The 16,113-nt window shown below is 38.3% G+C and overlaps 1 protein-coding gene across 8 annotated transcripts in view; it reads left to right on the forward strand.

The window, feature by feature from the left end:
• Nucleotides 1–16,113, forward strand: part of MYO3B (myosin IIIB) — a 427,394-nt gene that overhangs the window by 333,825 nt on the left and 77,456 nt on the right. Inside the window, exon 31 of one of the 8 annotated variants that reach the window (XM_072961119.1) lies at nt 12,348–12,377. The exons of the other annotated variants lie outside the window; for them this stretch is intronic. Coding sequence (XP_072817220.1) covers nt 12,348 — 1 coding nt within the window. The 3' untranslated portion in view covers nt 12,349–12,377. Of the gene's footprint in view, nt 1–12,347; nt 12,378–16,113 lie in introns of those variants that run through there. 8 annotated transcript variants of the gene reach the window in all.

Raw genomic sequence — 16,113 nt, forward strand, 5'->3', positions numbered from 1 at the left:
GTTTCCTCTCCCACTCTTTAATTCCCATGCTAATTTTTCCTTCTGCTTCCATTTCACTCCTTCAGGGTGTGCCCTTCAGCAAATTTCCTGCCCCTGTGGCCAAGTTAGTGCACTAAAGCATCAGAGGACTTTCTAGGGAACCTCCTATGGAAAAGACAGCAGGTGTGGGAGTGGAGGTAGGGGTGGCAGCCTTCTTTTACCAAGTGTTTATGATGCTGTGGGTTATCTTGTTCCTGTAGAAAGTGGATGGGCTTTGGGTTTGAATCTTAGTTTAACTGTTTACAAACTGTGAGATTTGACTTGGGCAAGTTCCCAAGGCATCTTTCTGAATGTCAGTATCCTAGGCTGCAAAAAGGGAATAATTGTGAGGATTAGATAGAATCAATGCAAAGGAACTTGCACAGTTCTAGACATAGTAGGTGCTCAGTAAGGGACAATGGCAGGCCATTGCTGACTGTGGTGATAGAAGCAGTGGTAATAGGGTAGTAGCAGCAGTAGCAGCAGTAGTAATGGTGGTAGTAGCAGTAGTAGTATTTAAAGGTGGTTCCTGTAAAGCTAACTGGATATGAAGAATCAGGACCCCTCTGGCTTAGCTCTAGCACTGTGTGGACTAAAGTAAACATTGAGGATTCCAGCACTTTAGACACTTTGAACAATGCTCACACTCAGCCTGAACTTTAGAGCCAAATTTTATTTTCTTGTGTTCCTGGCTTTTTTCTCAGGGATAAATCTGAGCTTGTCTTTGGAACCAAGACTCACCCTTGTCAATGTGGCCTGGATTTCACTGGCACACCCTCCAATAATAACTTTCAGAGCTTCCTTGATTGTTAGAGCCTTCTTAGAGTTTCTAGATTCTCAAAATATTAATTGGTCACATTTATTTTCAAAACCTTTTTGAAGCCAGAAACCTTATCACCAGCTGAAAAGAGCTTCAAGGAAAAATCTGTTTTGAGTTATATTTTTCCTTGTGGATTTGCTTATGGCTGTACATAAATATTTATCTGAACTATTTCAACAAACCTTAAATCATCAGTGATCCTTATGCAAAGGACCCTTTTAGAAGAATTTTGGTTGTCCAGAATGTCAGCAGTCAGAGTTCTCTTTATAGGACCAGATTCCAAGGGCCAGAGGCCTCTTTTAAAATATTTGGAGCTGTTTGGTGGTTTTCAATATCTTTTGTTTTCCTCTTTCGGTATATCTGTTCATGCTGTTCCTTCTGAATAGAATTCCCTTGCCAGTTCTTTCTTTACCTGGTGATATTTAACCATCCCTCAAGGTCTTACCATGTGGCAACACCTACAGGGCCTTGAAGCAGACCAGAGCCAGGAGAAGAGCAGCTCAGGTGGCAGAACAGAGTGATCATGGTCCAGAGGCAGGATGGGGTGAGGAGGGGCACTTTGGGGAGGGTGAGATGTCCGGTGGGATACAGACTGACGGCAGGGTGGGAGTGGTGTGATGTAGAGAGAACTACAGGGAATAAGCCAGATGGGAGCCAGGATGGGAGTCCTTACAAGCTGCGTGAATATTTTGGACCTTATTCTCTAAGGCGAAAGATGCACACCCACCGTCATCGGGTAGAATATGGTCTGCAGAGATATTTTGTTTGGCCTGGACAATGTTTTTGAAATTCTCAGGTTTCCACATATAAAAATAGAAACATTTCATATAATAATTCAAATTTCTGATGGCTCTGGAAAAGTTGGAGTATCTAGCAGCATAGCAGTTCTCTTAGAACTGAGTACAGGCTGTTTTCCATTGATACCACCTTGCCGGCCTGCTTAATTCATGACCAGCCCCTACCAGCATCTGAGTTTGATTCCTGCCCACTGTGTGCAGGGACCCCATGCAGGTGGAGGATTTTTGACAGAAAAGAAAAAAGAACTTTGCATATTGAAGTTGTTTTGAAAGAAAAGAAAACTTACTCAGGTTGAAAATATTACAGGAAACAATATTTATGTAAAAATGAATTCTATATAAAAGTGTTTCAAGAAACTGAGACTATAACCCTTCAGGTTGAAAGAAAATTAGCTGTATGTGTCCACAGCTTCATTAACTTTTTTTGATTTTCTTCTCTGGGTTACCTGGGGACAATATTAGTGTTTCAGTTCCAAGTGTATCTAGTGAATTAAATGGCAGGTTGCTCCTCCCTGTAGAACACAAATATGCCAGCATTATTTCCCGGTAGCATCACCCCAGTCGCTTTAAATTAAGAAGGAACCTGAGCAAGGGTTTGCCACAGAAGCTGTTGGCAGTGGTAATACCACACTCTACGTGCGTCTTAGGAGCTTCTCAGACTTGTCCCCTTGATGAATAGACAAAACAGGAGGAGGGTTGAGTTTTTTCTTTTCATCTGAACGGTGTAGGTCAGGGAGACAGAGAGGAATAGAGAGGTCTGGTGAAACAGAACTCTAGCAACTGCTGTGATAGGAAATTAGATAATAAACAGTCCCTGATACCAAGATTCTAATGGCCTAAGATCAACACAGTCTGGAGACGCAGGCAGGAGTGGCTTTCCACACTCCAGCCCAGACCCTCCCCGGAGAGCTCTTTGTGTCAACAAGAACAGCCAGCGCTCCTGGCCAGCTCCCAGCGCTCAGAATGGGGCTATCATTTTTGTTTACTTTGCAAATATCTTAATGGGAAGTGGTTCAACACCACCTATGGGTTAATCTGAAGGGTTCTGCTTGGCAGCTGTTAGCTGTGAGAACCACATGGCCGTTCCCCGGTGGAGGGAGTTGGGCTGACTGTTAACTGCCCAGCGCCAGGCTGAGGCATCTTTTTGCTTATTGGATTTACTGACTGGCAGGGAGCACCTTGTTGGCTTTTATTTTTAGTTTGTTCCTCCTGGGAGGGTAAGGATATTATTCTCTGTTCCAACTGTGCTTTTTCCTCTAGGATAGGGCAGTTGTTTGCATTAGTTTCACTAGCATACAACATACTTCTTTCACCCAAGTTCATTCTCAAAGAATCTGAAATTTGATATTACAAGGGGTGGTGTTGTAATAGGAAGAATGATCTAGTAGGTTAGCCTAGGGGGGAGGCCATATAGCCCTGTCTTCACCTGGGATCTAAAGAGTTGAACAGACACTGAATTTCTTAAAAATCTCTGCTCTACTGTTCCTTTAGTTTTCTCTGCCTGAATTTGGCTTTCACTTGTCCTGAACGATGGGAAGGCTTCCCTGGGTGACTTGGCCAACACGTGTCTTTCTGGATCTGTGTTAGCTGACATTGGCACAAATGAGCACTTTCTTTATGCTTTCCTCCCAGGATTTTAGGCAGGGTTGGATGCTTTCCACAATGCAGGTTAGGGAAGTTCCTAAACTAATGACAGGCTTGTAGGCAGTTTCCAAATGTGCCCCATTTATAAAAATGCGGAAAGCTCAGATGATGCTGTAGATCCGAGAACAAATGTCCAGCTACGCTCAGTAACAGTGCAGCCTTGCTTCTCAGATCTTCTCCTTGCCTGAAGGTTTCCACACTTATTTGTAGGATTGCCTGGTGGTTGAGAACAGGGGCCCTGGAGTCCTCTAGGCCTGCTACTACTAAGTAAAATCTTGATGAACTTATTTTCTCAGAGCCTCCATTTTCTCATCTTTAAATGGAAGATAAAAACAGCACAATGTCTACCTCACCAGGTCATGAAAGTTAAATGAGACGACATGTACAAAGCACATGGCACCTCGGGGGAGGGCATAGCTCAGTGATAGAGTATGTGCTTAGCATGCACGAGGTCCTGGGTTCAATCTTCAGTACCTCCATTTTAAAAAATTTATAAATAAGTCTAATTACCTCCCCCGCAAAATGTAATAAAGTTTAAGAAAAATGGTTTAAAAAAACATTTTAAAAGAAAAAGCGCACAGCATCTCACCTGACACACTAAGCACTCATAAATAGTAGTACTGGGGCGGTTACTGCTGTTCTTTCTTCATGTAATCCTGCATATTATACATTCCTTTCCAAAGTCGTCATTTTTAAAATTTTTTAAATCTAATTTTATTTTTTAATTGAAGTATAATCAGTTACAATGTGTCAATTTCTGGTGTACAACATAATGTCTTAGTCATGCATATACATACATATATTCATTTTCATATTCTGTTTCATTAAAGGTTATTACAAGATATTGATATAGTTCCCTGTGCTATACAGAAGAAATTTGTTTTTTTTTAATCTCGCTTTATACATAGTGGTTAACATTTGCAAATCTCAAAAGTCCTCATTTTTGACGTCTGTTACTCCCAACCCTTTAAAAGTAAGCCAGTACCAAATTGAGGACAATTTCAATATCAAAGTAAATAATGTTAATTAAAGAATATAATGTGCTGAATAAAATAATTCAGGAATCCACCTTGATAGAAAGAAGGAGGGAAGGAAGGAAAGAGGGAAATGAGGGAGAGAGGGAAGGAGATTGAAAAGAGAGAGAGAGGAAGGAAGAAAGGTGAGGGAGGAAGGAAGAAAGAAACGGTAAGCTTTCCCTTGCAATAAAATGTGAAATAATAAATGTGAAAGGAATGATGAAAGCAGAAAATCACTATTTGGCAGCTACCAAAATAATCATTGTTTCAGGCAGGAATCATCAATGGATGCTAAAACTACTAGGTGGAAGTTTAAGGAGTAACAAGCTATTTGCATAATCTTAGAATAAATCTGCTTAAGATGCTTTTACAGAAAGACAGTGGGAGAAATCTGGCAGACACCACCTTAACCAAATGATGAAAATTAGCATCACCAGTAATCAGACAAATTGCCAGCGTGTGCCTCCTGATAGGCTACACCAAAAAGAACACATCACCTTCCATGGATTTCCGGCCAAATATGCATAACCTGAATTCAATCATGAGGAAACAGCAGGCTAACCAAACAAAAGGACCCTCTTCCAAAATAACTGACCTGTAGGCTTCAAAATGAAACACAAAGGATAACTGAGGAGCTGTTCCAGATGAAAGGAGATTAAAGGAACATGACAGCTGAATGCAGTGTGTGATCCAGAATTTTCTTTCTCTGTTGTCTCAAGACAACATTGAAACAATTGGTAAAATCTGAATACAAACTATACATTGGACAATAACATTGTAGTAATATTAATTTCCTGACTTTGATAATTGCACTATGGTCATATAAGAGAATGCCCTTGATTTAAAAACACACACTGAAGCATTTAGGGTTAAAGGAGTATCGGGTGCAACTGACATTCAAATCGTTCAGAAGAACTTTTTATGTGTTTGTCTGTGTGTATGGTTATCAGTTATCCATGTACCAAGAAAAGGAGCAAGGGAGGATAAAGCAAATGTGTACATTACTAATATTCAGAGAATCTGCTGAATAATATACAAGAATTCCTTATACCATTCTTGCATCTTTTCTATAAATATGAAATTAAGTCCAAATAAAATGTTAAAATTAAGAAATAAGACAGTGCTGTTTTCTTCCTTTTTTTAAAGCATTTTTATTGATTTATAATCATTTTCCCATGTTGTGTCAAACTCCAGTGTAGAGGACAATTTTTCAGTTATACATGAACGTATATATATTCATTGTCACATTTTTTCCTCTGTGAGCTACCATAAGGTGTTGTATATACATTCCTGTGCTATACAGTATAATCTCTTTTTTTAAACATTTTTTATTGATTTATAATCATTTTATAATGTTGTGTCAAATTCCAGTGTAGAGGACAATTTTTCAGTAATACATGAACATATATATATTCATTGTCACATTTTTTTCTCTGTGAGCTACCCTAAGATCTTGTATATATTTCCCTATGCTATACAGTATAATCTTGTTTATCTATTCTACAATTTTGAAATCCCGTCTATCCCTTCCCACCCCCTGCCCCCTTGGCAACCACAAGTTTGTATTCTATGTCTATGAGTCTGCTTCTGTTTTGTTTTTATGCTTTGTTTGTTTTTTGGTTTTTTTAGATTCCACATATGAGCGATCTCATATGGTATTTTTCTTTCTCTTTCTGGCTTACTTTACTTAGAATGACATTCTCCAGGAGCATCCATGTTGCTGCAAATGGCGTCATGTTGTCGGTTTTTATGGCAGAGTAGTATTCCATTGTATAAATATATCACATCTTCTTTATGCAGTCATCCGTTGATGGACATTTAGACTGTCTCCATGTCTTGGCTATTGTAAATAGTACTGCTATGAACATTGGGGTGCAGGTGTCATCCTGAAGTAGGGCTCCTTCTGGATATATGCCCAGGAGCGGGACTCCTGGGTCGTATGGTAAATCTATTCGTAGTCTTTTGAGGAATCTCCATACTGTTTGCCACAGTGGCTGCACCAAACTGCATTCCCACCAGCAGTGTAGGAGGGTTCCCCTTTCTCCATAGCCTCTCCAGCATTTGTCATTTGTGGACTTTTGAATGATGGCCATTCTGACTGGTGTGAAGTGATACCTCATTGTAGTTTTGACTTGCATTTCTCCAATAATTAGTGATATTGAGCATTTTTTCATGTGCCTATTGATCATTTGTATGTCTTCCTTGGAGAATTGCTTGTTTAAGTCTTTTGCCCATTTTTGGACTGGGTTTTTTCCTCCTTTAAACAGGGCAATTCATCAGCCACTTTCTCTTTAGAAACTGATACTTCTCCATCCACACCTACATGCCTGTCCACATCAGCATGGCACTGCTTGGGGTCTGTCCTCCAGCTTCTCCACTGTGACATCACTGACTGGTCAGCACCCGCCACTCACAATCTTGTTTAGACTTTTTCACTTTGTTTTTAAAAAACTCCCTAAAGTGTTCCTCCCCACCTTCACGCCCCCTCCCTCATCTTTGGGTCCCACCCCTCAGTTCCTTGCTCATCATGCACTTCACTGCAGGGCTTCTTGCTTCTCTTCCCTCAAACTAAGCACTGCTTTCAGAATTAAAGGAGGAAAAGTGGATTAAATATTATCTTCTGGAGATGCACTGGTGACAAGAGCATCATCCAAGAAATGGTGGATGTTGGACCTGTCTCTTCCTCTGACTCACTTGGACAAGTCATATCACCTCTCTGGGCCTCAGTTTCCCCACTTACAGCAGGAAAAAAATGTAGTAAATTGTCTATGATGTTTCCTTTGCCATCACAAATCTATGCCTGGCCTAACTCAGTCTTTAAAGTGCTAAAACTGTAATTCAACCCACAAGTTACCTTGTGACCCCACCCAAAGGAGAGACAAAGCTTACAGAAAGGAAGCCACTCCACGTAATTGTCGTTGTAATTGTCATTGTCCTTCTCCATCCCGTGGAGCCTGAAGTTTCCAAGTTCAGAGGTTTGTCCTTCAGAAGTCAAAACTGTAAACAACAAGTATAACACTTTGCTAAGTGTGTGCTTTATTTCTGAATTCAGGCCAAGTATAGGCCTTTTAATTTAATCCTTTAAAAATCCTACTGTCATATTTTTAGTATGTTCTGCCAGAAAGCACAAATGTAATCACTTTGGCCCAATTGGCCAAGAATTTTTATTTATATTTTGCTAATGAAGAAGCTAAGGTGCTGATTTGCCCAAGTTTGCGTTGCTGTATTTAGCAAACAAAGATGCAGTGGATACCCACTTAAATTAGAATTTTATATAAACACCATGAAGTATTTGAACAATGTTATACCAAAAAAATTATTCATTGTGTACCTGGAATTCAAATTTAACTGGGTGTCCAGTATTTTATATGGCAACACTAGCCAAAGTGCTCTGACACTAACATATCATGAATATGTATGTGTATATCCTGAATACATATTGTAAAATGTGTTGCTAAACTTTGACTAAGTGTTTACAACAGTCCTCTTGCTTCTGTGTGCCATAACATCTAATGTTTTTTACCCTTTAGGAGCTTTCAATTGAAAACATAGTTGAAGACATCAATTCCTATTTATTTACTAAGGTCTGTACTCAAGTGTCATCTCTGTAACCACTTAATCTAAAATTGCAGACCCTGCCTCCAGCACTTCCTATGCTTTAATTTTCTTCTTTGACCCTTAATTCTATTTAACATGCTTACATGTTTGCTTATTTTTTTTGTTGTTGTTTATTGTCTGCCTTTCCCGCTAGAATGTAGGTTCTTATGAGCTTCGGAATCATAGATTTCCTCATTTACTGCTCTATCCCCAGTAACGATAGGGGGCAAAGGGGCTCAATAAATACATGTGGAATGAATGAATGCTGTCTGGGAGGCTACAAAGGACTTTAAATCGCACATTGTAATATATGCTGTTCTTATAATTGTACAGAATCTCAAGAAGGCTTGTCACCTAATTAGAACCTTGAGTGAAGCACAAGTGTGTACTATCTTAATGTTTGTCCATAGACATAAGGTAAGCAAAAGGTCAGCAGGACAGGGGTTAAGGGTTATCTTCAGACCTAGTTTGGATTTAGTTTAATCTGCCTCCTGGCAAGTTTTCCAGAATTAAATGTTAGTCACTCCAGGTGTCTTGATTAAGGTCCCAAATACGATTGTGTGAATATCTGGAAGGGCCCAGTGACAAAATGGCACTGGAGGCGGAGAGCACAGCCTCTGTGTCTTCGGATCTCGGTTTGTATCTGGGTATCTGGGTGCCACCTTGGCAGGTCACTCAAGCAGCCCAGGCTTCAGCTGTGACATGGAGACCCTGGTGGGACCTGTGTTGCTGGTGCTGATGTGAGGATGGAATGAGATGAACCAGTCAGGTCCTCTGCATGGTGAAGCATTGGTCAGTTCTTATGGCTGTTGCTGTGGCCCTCAGCCCATGGCCATGTGTTCCTTTGGGTCACGGCTCTTCTCACTACTGCATCTTAATTCCATCCCCAGGCCTAGAGCTGAGTTTTCTCTTGGCTCCCTTGGTTGCTGACAAAGAACTGAAGTAAGCTTTATAGGTTACTTTAAGCTTGGGTTACTTTAAGGGCCCTCCGTCAAGTGTTCTTTTTTTCCTCAATGAAGCAAGCATTCTCAGCAGAATGAAGAAAAGCCTTGTGCTCCTACCTTAGAGTTTACACAGTGACAGCTGCCTGCAATAAAATACTAAAGGAGGAAAAAAAGAAATGAGAATACAAGAACAGGCAGATTAAGGCTATATAGGCTCACAGTTGGGGAAAAGCAATGAGGCAAACAAATATAATCAAACTTAAAGAGCTCAACGGGATTTGGGAAATTAGCATAAGTACATAAATCAGACTAGTAGTGCTACCTTAGAGCAATGGCATTATGAAACATTTGTCAGCCTTTTTGAGCCCAGTGATGAATTTGTCCTTGAGCCATGTTTTAAAACTTAAAATGTGTCCAAGAGCAAACAAATATCCATATATTTAAGTATAACTTGTATATTCAGCTCATTCAGTAATGGCACTTGGGTGAGATACAGGATATGCATTCAAAATAGTTAGAAAAGTTCCCAAGTAGCCAAACCCAATGAGAAAAAAAATACAAAAGCTGTGATTATCATTTTTTGTTTCCCTACTTTTCCTGACAGTAATAGTGATCTTATTTTGCATAATGGTTATATTCATTTTTCCTATACTCTTTGTATTTCCTTCATATCATATATTAAAGCCCAGGAATAATGTTTTTTTCCTCTTTAGAAATCAAGAAATGCCAAATAAAATAATAATGAGGAATTTTTTTCTTTTTTTTTTTTGCTAAGGCAAAGATTAAAAAGACTGATAATACCCAGTGTTGGTGATATGGCAAATGGGTCCTTTCTTCCTTTTGTGGATGTGAATGTTAATTTTTGTTGCTTTTTAAAGGAGAATTTGATGATACAATTCAAAAACTTTAAAATAGAAAATTTGTTTACTCTTTAACCTAATAGCTTTAAATTAAGATTTATCCTAGTCAAATAATTAGATGAGTACTCATAACTATATGCACATAACTTTAATAATCCATCATTTATAATGTCATAGAACTGGAAACAAATAACCAAAAATAAATGTTATTGTTGATAAAATTCAACATCCATTTATAATAAAAGCTCTCCAAAAAGTGGGCATAGGGGGAATATAAGTCAACAAAATAAAGGCCATATATGACAGACCCACAGCTAACATCATATTCAGTGGTGAAAAGCTGAAAGCATTTCCTTTAAGATCAGGAACAAAACAAGGATGCCCACTCTTTACACTCTTATTCAACATGGTATTGGAGGTACTAGCCATAGCAATCAGACAAGGAAAAGGAATAAACGGAATCTAAAGAAGAAGCAAAACTATCACTGTTTGCAGATGACATGATATTATACATAGAAAATCCTAAAGATGCCAACAAAAAACTATTAGAGCTTATCAATGAATTCAGTAAAGTTGCAGGATACAAAATTAATATACAGAAGTCTGCTGCATTTCTATATACTAACAATGAAATATCAGAAAAAGAAGAAAAGGAAACAATCCATTTACCATCATATCAAAAAGAATGAAATACCTAGGAATAAACCTACCTAAGGAGCAAAAGGACCTGTACTCTGAAAACTATAAGACACTGATGAAAGAAAGATGACATGAACAAATGGAAAGATACACTGAATTCTTGGATTGGAAGAATCAATATTGTTAAAATGGCCATACTGACCAAGGCAATATACAGATTCAGAGCAATCCCTATCAAATTACCAATGGCATTTTTCACAGAAGGCACAAAAATTTTTTTAACTTGTATGAAAACACAAAAAGACCCTGGATAGTAAAAACAATCTTGAGAAAGAAAAACAAAGCTGAAGGAATCATGCTCCCTGACTTCAAACTATACTATAAAGCTATAATAATCAAGCAGTATGGTACTGGCACAAAAAACCAGACACATAGATCAATGGAACAGGATAGAAAGCCCAGCAATAAACCCCTACACATATGATAAATTTATCTGCAACAAAGGAAGCAAGAACATACAATGGAGAAAAGATTGTCTCTTCAGTAAGTGGTGCTGGGAAAACTGGACAGCTACAGGTCAAATAATGAAATTAGAATATTCTCTAACACCATATACAAAAATTAATCTCAAAATGGATTAAAGACCTAAATGTAAGACCAGATACTCTAAAACTCCTAGAGGAAAACATGAAACACTCTTTAACAGAAATCACAGCAATATATTTTTGTATCCATCTCCTAGAGTAATAGAAGTAAAAACAAAAACAAATGAGACCTAACTAAACTTAAAAGCTTTTGCAAAGCAAAGGAAACCATAAACAAAACAAAAAGACAACCTATAGAATGGGAAAAAATATTTGCAAATGACATGACTGACAAGGGATTAATTTCCAAATCATACAAACAGCTCATATAGCTTAATATCAAAAAAACAAACAACTCAACTCAAAAATGGGCAGAAGACCTAACTAAATAGACATTTCTCCAAATAAGACATACAGATGGCTAACAAGCACATGAAAAGATGCTCAATATCACTAATTATTAGAGAAATGCAAATCAAAACTACAATGAGGTATCACCTCACACCAATCAGAATGGCTATCAATAAAAATTCTACAAATAATAAATGCTGGAGAGGATATAGAGAAAAAGGAAGCCTCCTACACTGCTGGTGGGAACATAAATTGGTGCAGCCCCTATGAAAAACAGTATGGAGGTTCCTTGAAAAACTAACTACCATATGATCCAGCAATCCCACTCCTGGGTATATATCTGGAGGAAACTCTAATTTGAAAAGATACATGCACCCCAATGTTCACAGCAACACTATTTACAATAGCCAACACGTGGAAGCAACCTAAATGTCCATCGACAGATGAATGGATAAAGAAGATGTCGTGTATATATATACAATGGAATACTATTCAGCCATAAAAAGAATAAAATAATGCCATTTGCTGCAACATAGATGGACCTAGAGATTATTAAGTGAAACAAGCAGAAATAGAAAAACTAATACCATATGATATCACTTATATGTGGAATCTTAAAAAAATGATACAAATGAACTTATTTGCAAACCAGAAACAGACTCAGACATAGAAAACAAACTATGGTTATCAAAGGGGAAAGGGGCAGGAGGAATAAATTAGGAGTTTGGGATTAACATATACACACTACTATATATAAAATAGATAAACAACAAGGATCTACTTTATAGCACAGGATACTATATTCAATATCCTTTAATAACCTATAATAGAAAAGAATCTGAAAAAGACTAGACATATATGTATATATGTATAACTGAGACACTTTACTGTATACCTGAAACTAACACAACGTTGTAAATCAACTACACTTCAATTTAAAAAAAGATTAGTAAATCACCTATGATAATCAACCAGTGTAATACTATATAGCACATCGTAATATTATACAGTGTGCTGTATATTATACATGTTATAAATATGACATATATGCACTTACATATGTTGTATTCCACACAGATGTATGGGAAGATGCTCATAATACAAAAGGTAAGTGAAAATGGCAAATGTTTCTTGATCCGTCATTTTTTTAATGTATATTATATGCATAGAAAAGTGTCTGAAAATATATACAGCAAGATATTATATCTGGGTGTAGAGAGTCTCCCTGATCTTTATTTTCTTCTCGTGAATATCTGTATTTTATACAGTACAACAGTGGGTATATATTATTTTTTAATCAGAAAAGATTTCTAAAAAAGGAAACATTTTGCCACCAGTTCTTTTTGTCATTTACTTTAGGGAGAAAGATATTGCTATACTTTCATTGATTAGTGATTGGTAAGTATTCAGACCATTTGGGAGTGTGGAGCATTTTCATTAAATAAAATATAAAGAAGAAAAGATGAGCACAGCAATAGGAACAGCTCTGGTATCTCAAAAGCCACATGATTTATGGTACTTGCTCTTTGTTCTCCCCCCTTATCAGAATTTGATAAAGCTCACCTTCAGCAGATGATTTGTAGACAGTTTTAATTGGTCCGGATGTGGCACCAGATGAGTCAGGTACAAAACTGAGTTTTCAGTGTGGTTATGCTCACTAGATTGTGGGAACACAGCAAAAAGCCTCCAACTCTGCCCGGAAGAGGTGGCTGGAATGGGGGTGGGGCAGGAAAAGTTCTTCAGAAGAGCTGACACTTGAGCTAAAGGGTAAGGATGCAATGGCCAGGTGGGCAAGAGAGGAGATGATTATTCCAGGCAAAAGCACAGAAGTCTGAATACAACCCTGGGAAGTTAGTGTGTGCTTGGCAAATATTTATTGTGATGGTGGTGGTGAGTTGAAGAACAACAAAGCATTCTAGAAATCCTAACTTTCCAGTTTTTGTAATAAAAGATGCATTAACTTACACATTTTGGGTGCCTTCGAACTTAACATGATAATTTATGTTCTTAAAATATTTTATTATTTTCCAGTCTTCTGTGTCTTCAAAGTTATTTAAATAAATCTAAGCAGTAAGAAGAACATGCAAGGACATCTAGCTGATATAAATCAGGAAAGAATTGATATGTAGTGACAATGTGGGTAGATTCAGATCTGGGTGTTCCACATTTATACCCTCAGCCCTTAGACTGTTCAGATTCCTTGTAGGAACTAAATGAGAATGTTTGAATCTCCAGTTGGGGTTCGACCTCTGACCAGTTCACATGGAAACCTGTTAGCGCTCAGGTTAGCACGGATCTTTTACAAAGGGCCATGTCCTCTTCTCTGATGTCATTCCTTAAATGTCTTAATTTACCTTCAGAACTTGAACTTATTGAAACCATTTCTGAAGATGTTTATGTTTTCTATTATCTTTCATGGTAATAACTTCCAGAAGGAAAGTTGTATGACTTATTTGTCTGAAACTTGCCTCCCTCAAGATTCATGGGGCTCCTACTGTGTTAAAGTGTCTTGGTCTGAGCATATTTTTTGCAGGGTGGATTGGCTGCTGCTTCTTGGGGAAAACAGATTGACCTCTTCTTAATAAAAGCTCCATGTACAGAAATTTTTTTTTTCTCTGAGGTATTAAAGAGGCAGGAACAAATTTACTTGCTTATGCTGATTAGCCTTTCTCCCAGGGCTACCAAGTAAGACTGGCGTTTACCATGAGAACTACTCCCAAATCTGGAGACGGCAGGAAGCTAACAAAAATCAACCCACAATGAATTAGCTGCAGCCTAGCCCATTTTGAAATTAGAATATGCTTTCAAGTGAATGACTAATAGGTTTCATTCAAGAACGACTAATGGGTTTCTCAGTTTGTCTAGAAGCCATTCTGAATTACAGTTGATCAAAGATAAGGCACAGTCTTACAAATTTTATGAAAGTTAATAAAAACCACACAAAGAAATTTAAATGAAGATTAGAAAATGGAGAGTCAAAGGGTAGTCAGCATGTCTCTATTCCTGTTCAAGAAAAAAGTTACTGATTCTAACCCTAAAGGAGAAAAAGACCAGTTACAGGACCAGCCTGATTGGTCAGATCCCCAAAGAGCCCCCTGCTTCCTTTGTTTTAATTCTAAGTTGTAATTTGGTTTCCAGAGTTTATCAGCCAACTAGTGAGAGGGAAAGTATAGTCCAGATTTTGGTACTTACTACAAAATCACACACTGGCATTCTACTTTTCAAGTATGACTCTTCTAAGTTTGGTTAGTGCAACTCAGCTCCCCCCCCCCAAAATCATTACCCCTCAATGAACTAGCAAACTGACTTTTGGAGGCTGCAAAGCTTAGCCCTAGTTTTGGACCAAGGTGACTTCACCTAGTGCCACCAGCCCAGCATGACCAAGCCAGCTGGCCTTGTGGATCTGTGCTGCAGAAGAGAGATGCTGGGGCATTCTCAGGCCCCATGGGCTCAGGAGCCAGCCTTCACGCTGCCTCTCATCTGGTCACACTGGGATTGGGGTTTAAGAAAAGAGAATTCGATGTGAGTTTTGTCTGGGGGGCTTTTTCAGGGCAGATGCCCAGCAGAAGGATTCTCAGTAGTGACAGAGTTTCCATCTTCCCAAGAACCCACAATTCAATGCACTGACTGCAGTAAAGTAGGAGAGTGGCCAAGCCCTGGAAGGCGGTCTGCTTGAGACTTTAGTTATGGCTTCTGAGAGGCTAGAGGAGCCCTAGAAATACGCAGTGAATCAGATCTAGAGAGACAACTACCTCCTATTCACCACTCTTTGATAACCAAGTTTACGGCTTCTGTCATGTGATTCCTAGCAGAGGCTGAGAACAGTATTATTTTTAAAAAATTTTCCTACAGGTACAAAATACTATCATGCTTTAAGAAGAGTAATCCCTTAATATCGTCTAATACTAACCCATAGTCAACATCCCCCAATTATTCAAAGAATTGTCCTTTACAATGATTTGTCCAAGCCAAGATCCAATCTAGGACATTATATCAAGTTGTTAGGTCCCTAAATCTCTATAGATATACAGTATTCCCTTTTTTCATGAAACTGACTTAATGAACCAATTATCCTATAAAATAACTCACCATCTATATGTGTCTGCTTGATTCTTTTCGGTCTTAGCTTTTCCCTCTATACCCTGTGTTTTGGTATATCTAAAGCTTTGGTTGGATTAAGTTAAATGTTTTTGACCAAAAGAAAAAAATAGAAATATCTTAGGTGATGCCAAATACTTTATATTGCCTCCCATCACAAGGCAACGTCGTCCAGGCATTAGTGGTGCTAAGACTGGCACTAATTGAGCTGGTAACCTGATTTCTCCAATATGCAGTTACCCTGCTCCCTTTGTGACCTGCAGAAGAAATCTGTGTGGTGGCATTCTGGCACCATATGAATGTTCTATTCACCATCAACCTTTTGTCTATAAAGTTTTATCAGCAATTGATAATTCTTATCTGGGTCAGTAATTTCCCTTTGGAATCTCCTTTTCTATGTCAGCAGGTTTTATGCTGCACTGTTTACTAGTTATGACAAATTATGAAGCAAGTCATTAAGCTTCTAGATCCTGAGGGATCCTTAATCCCTCACCTGTAAAATGAGTATGGTTGTTAGAAATAGTAGATGAGATAACCCTGTACCCATGCTTTGTCTGTGGCCTGGTGACGTGTGTGCAGGCACTAAGCATTGGCTGATTTTTGTGAATGTGCTTTTCCTCATTTTGGAACTGACAGCTTGCAAAACATCATCCACTTGCTTCCAGTCTCAGGTCCCTGGAGCATATGACAATGTATCTGATAAAATTGCTGCAGAGCAGTTGAGGCTGTTAGACTTTTGAAGAAA

This window comes from Vicugna pacos, chromosome 5 (genome assembly GCF_048564905.1).
Source record: "Vicugna pacos chromosome 5, VicPac4, whole genome shotgun sequence".
NCBI classification, from domain to species: domain Eukaryota; kingdom Metazoa; phylum Chordata; class Mammalia; order Artiodactyla; family Camelidae; genus Vicugna; species Vicugna pacos.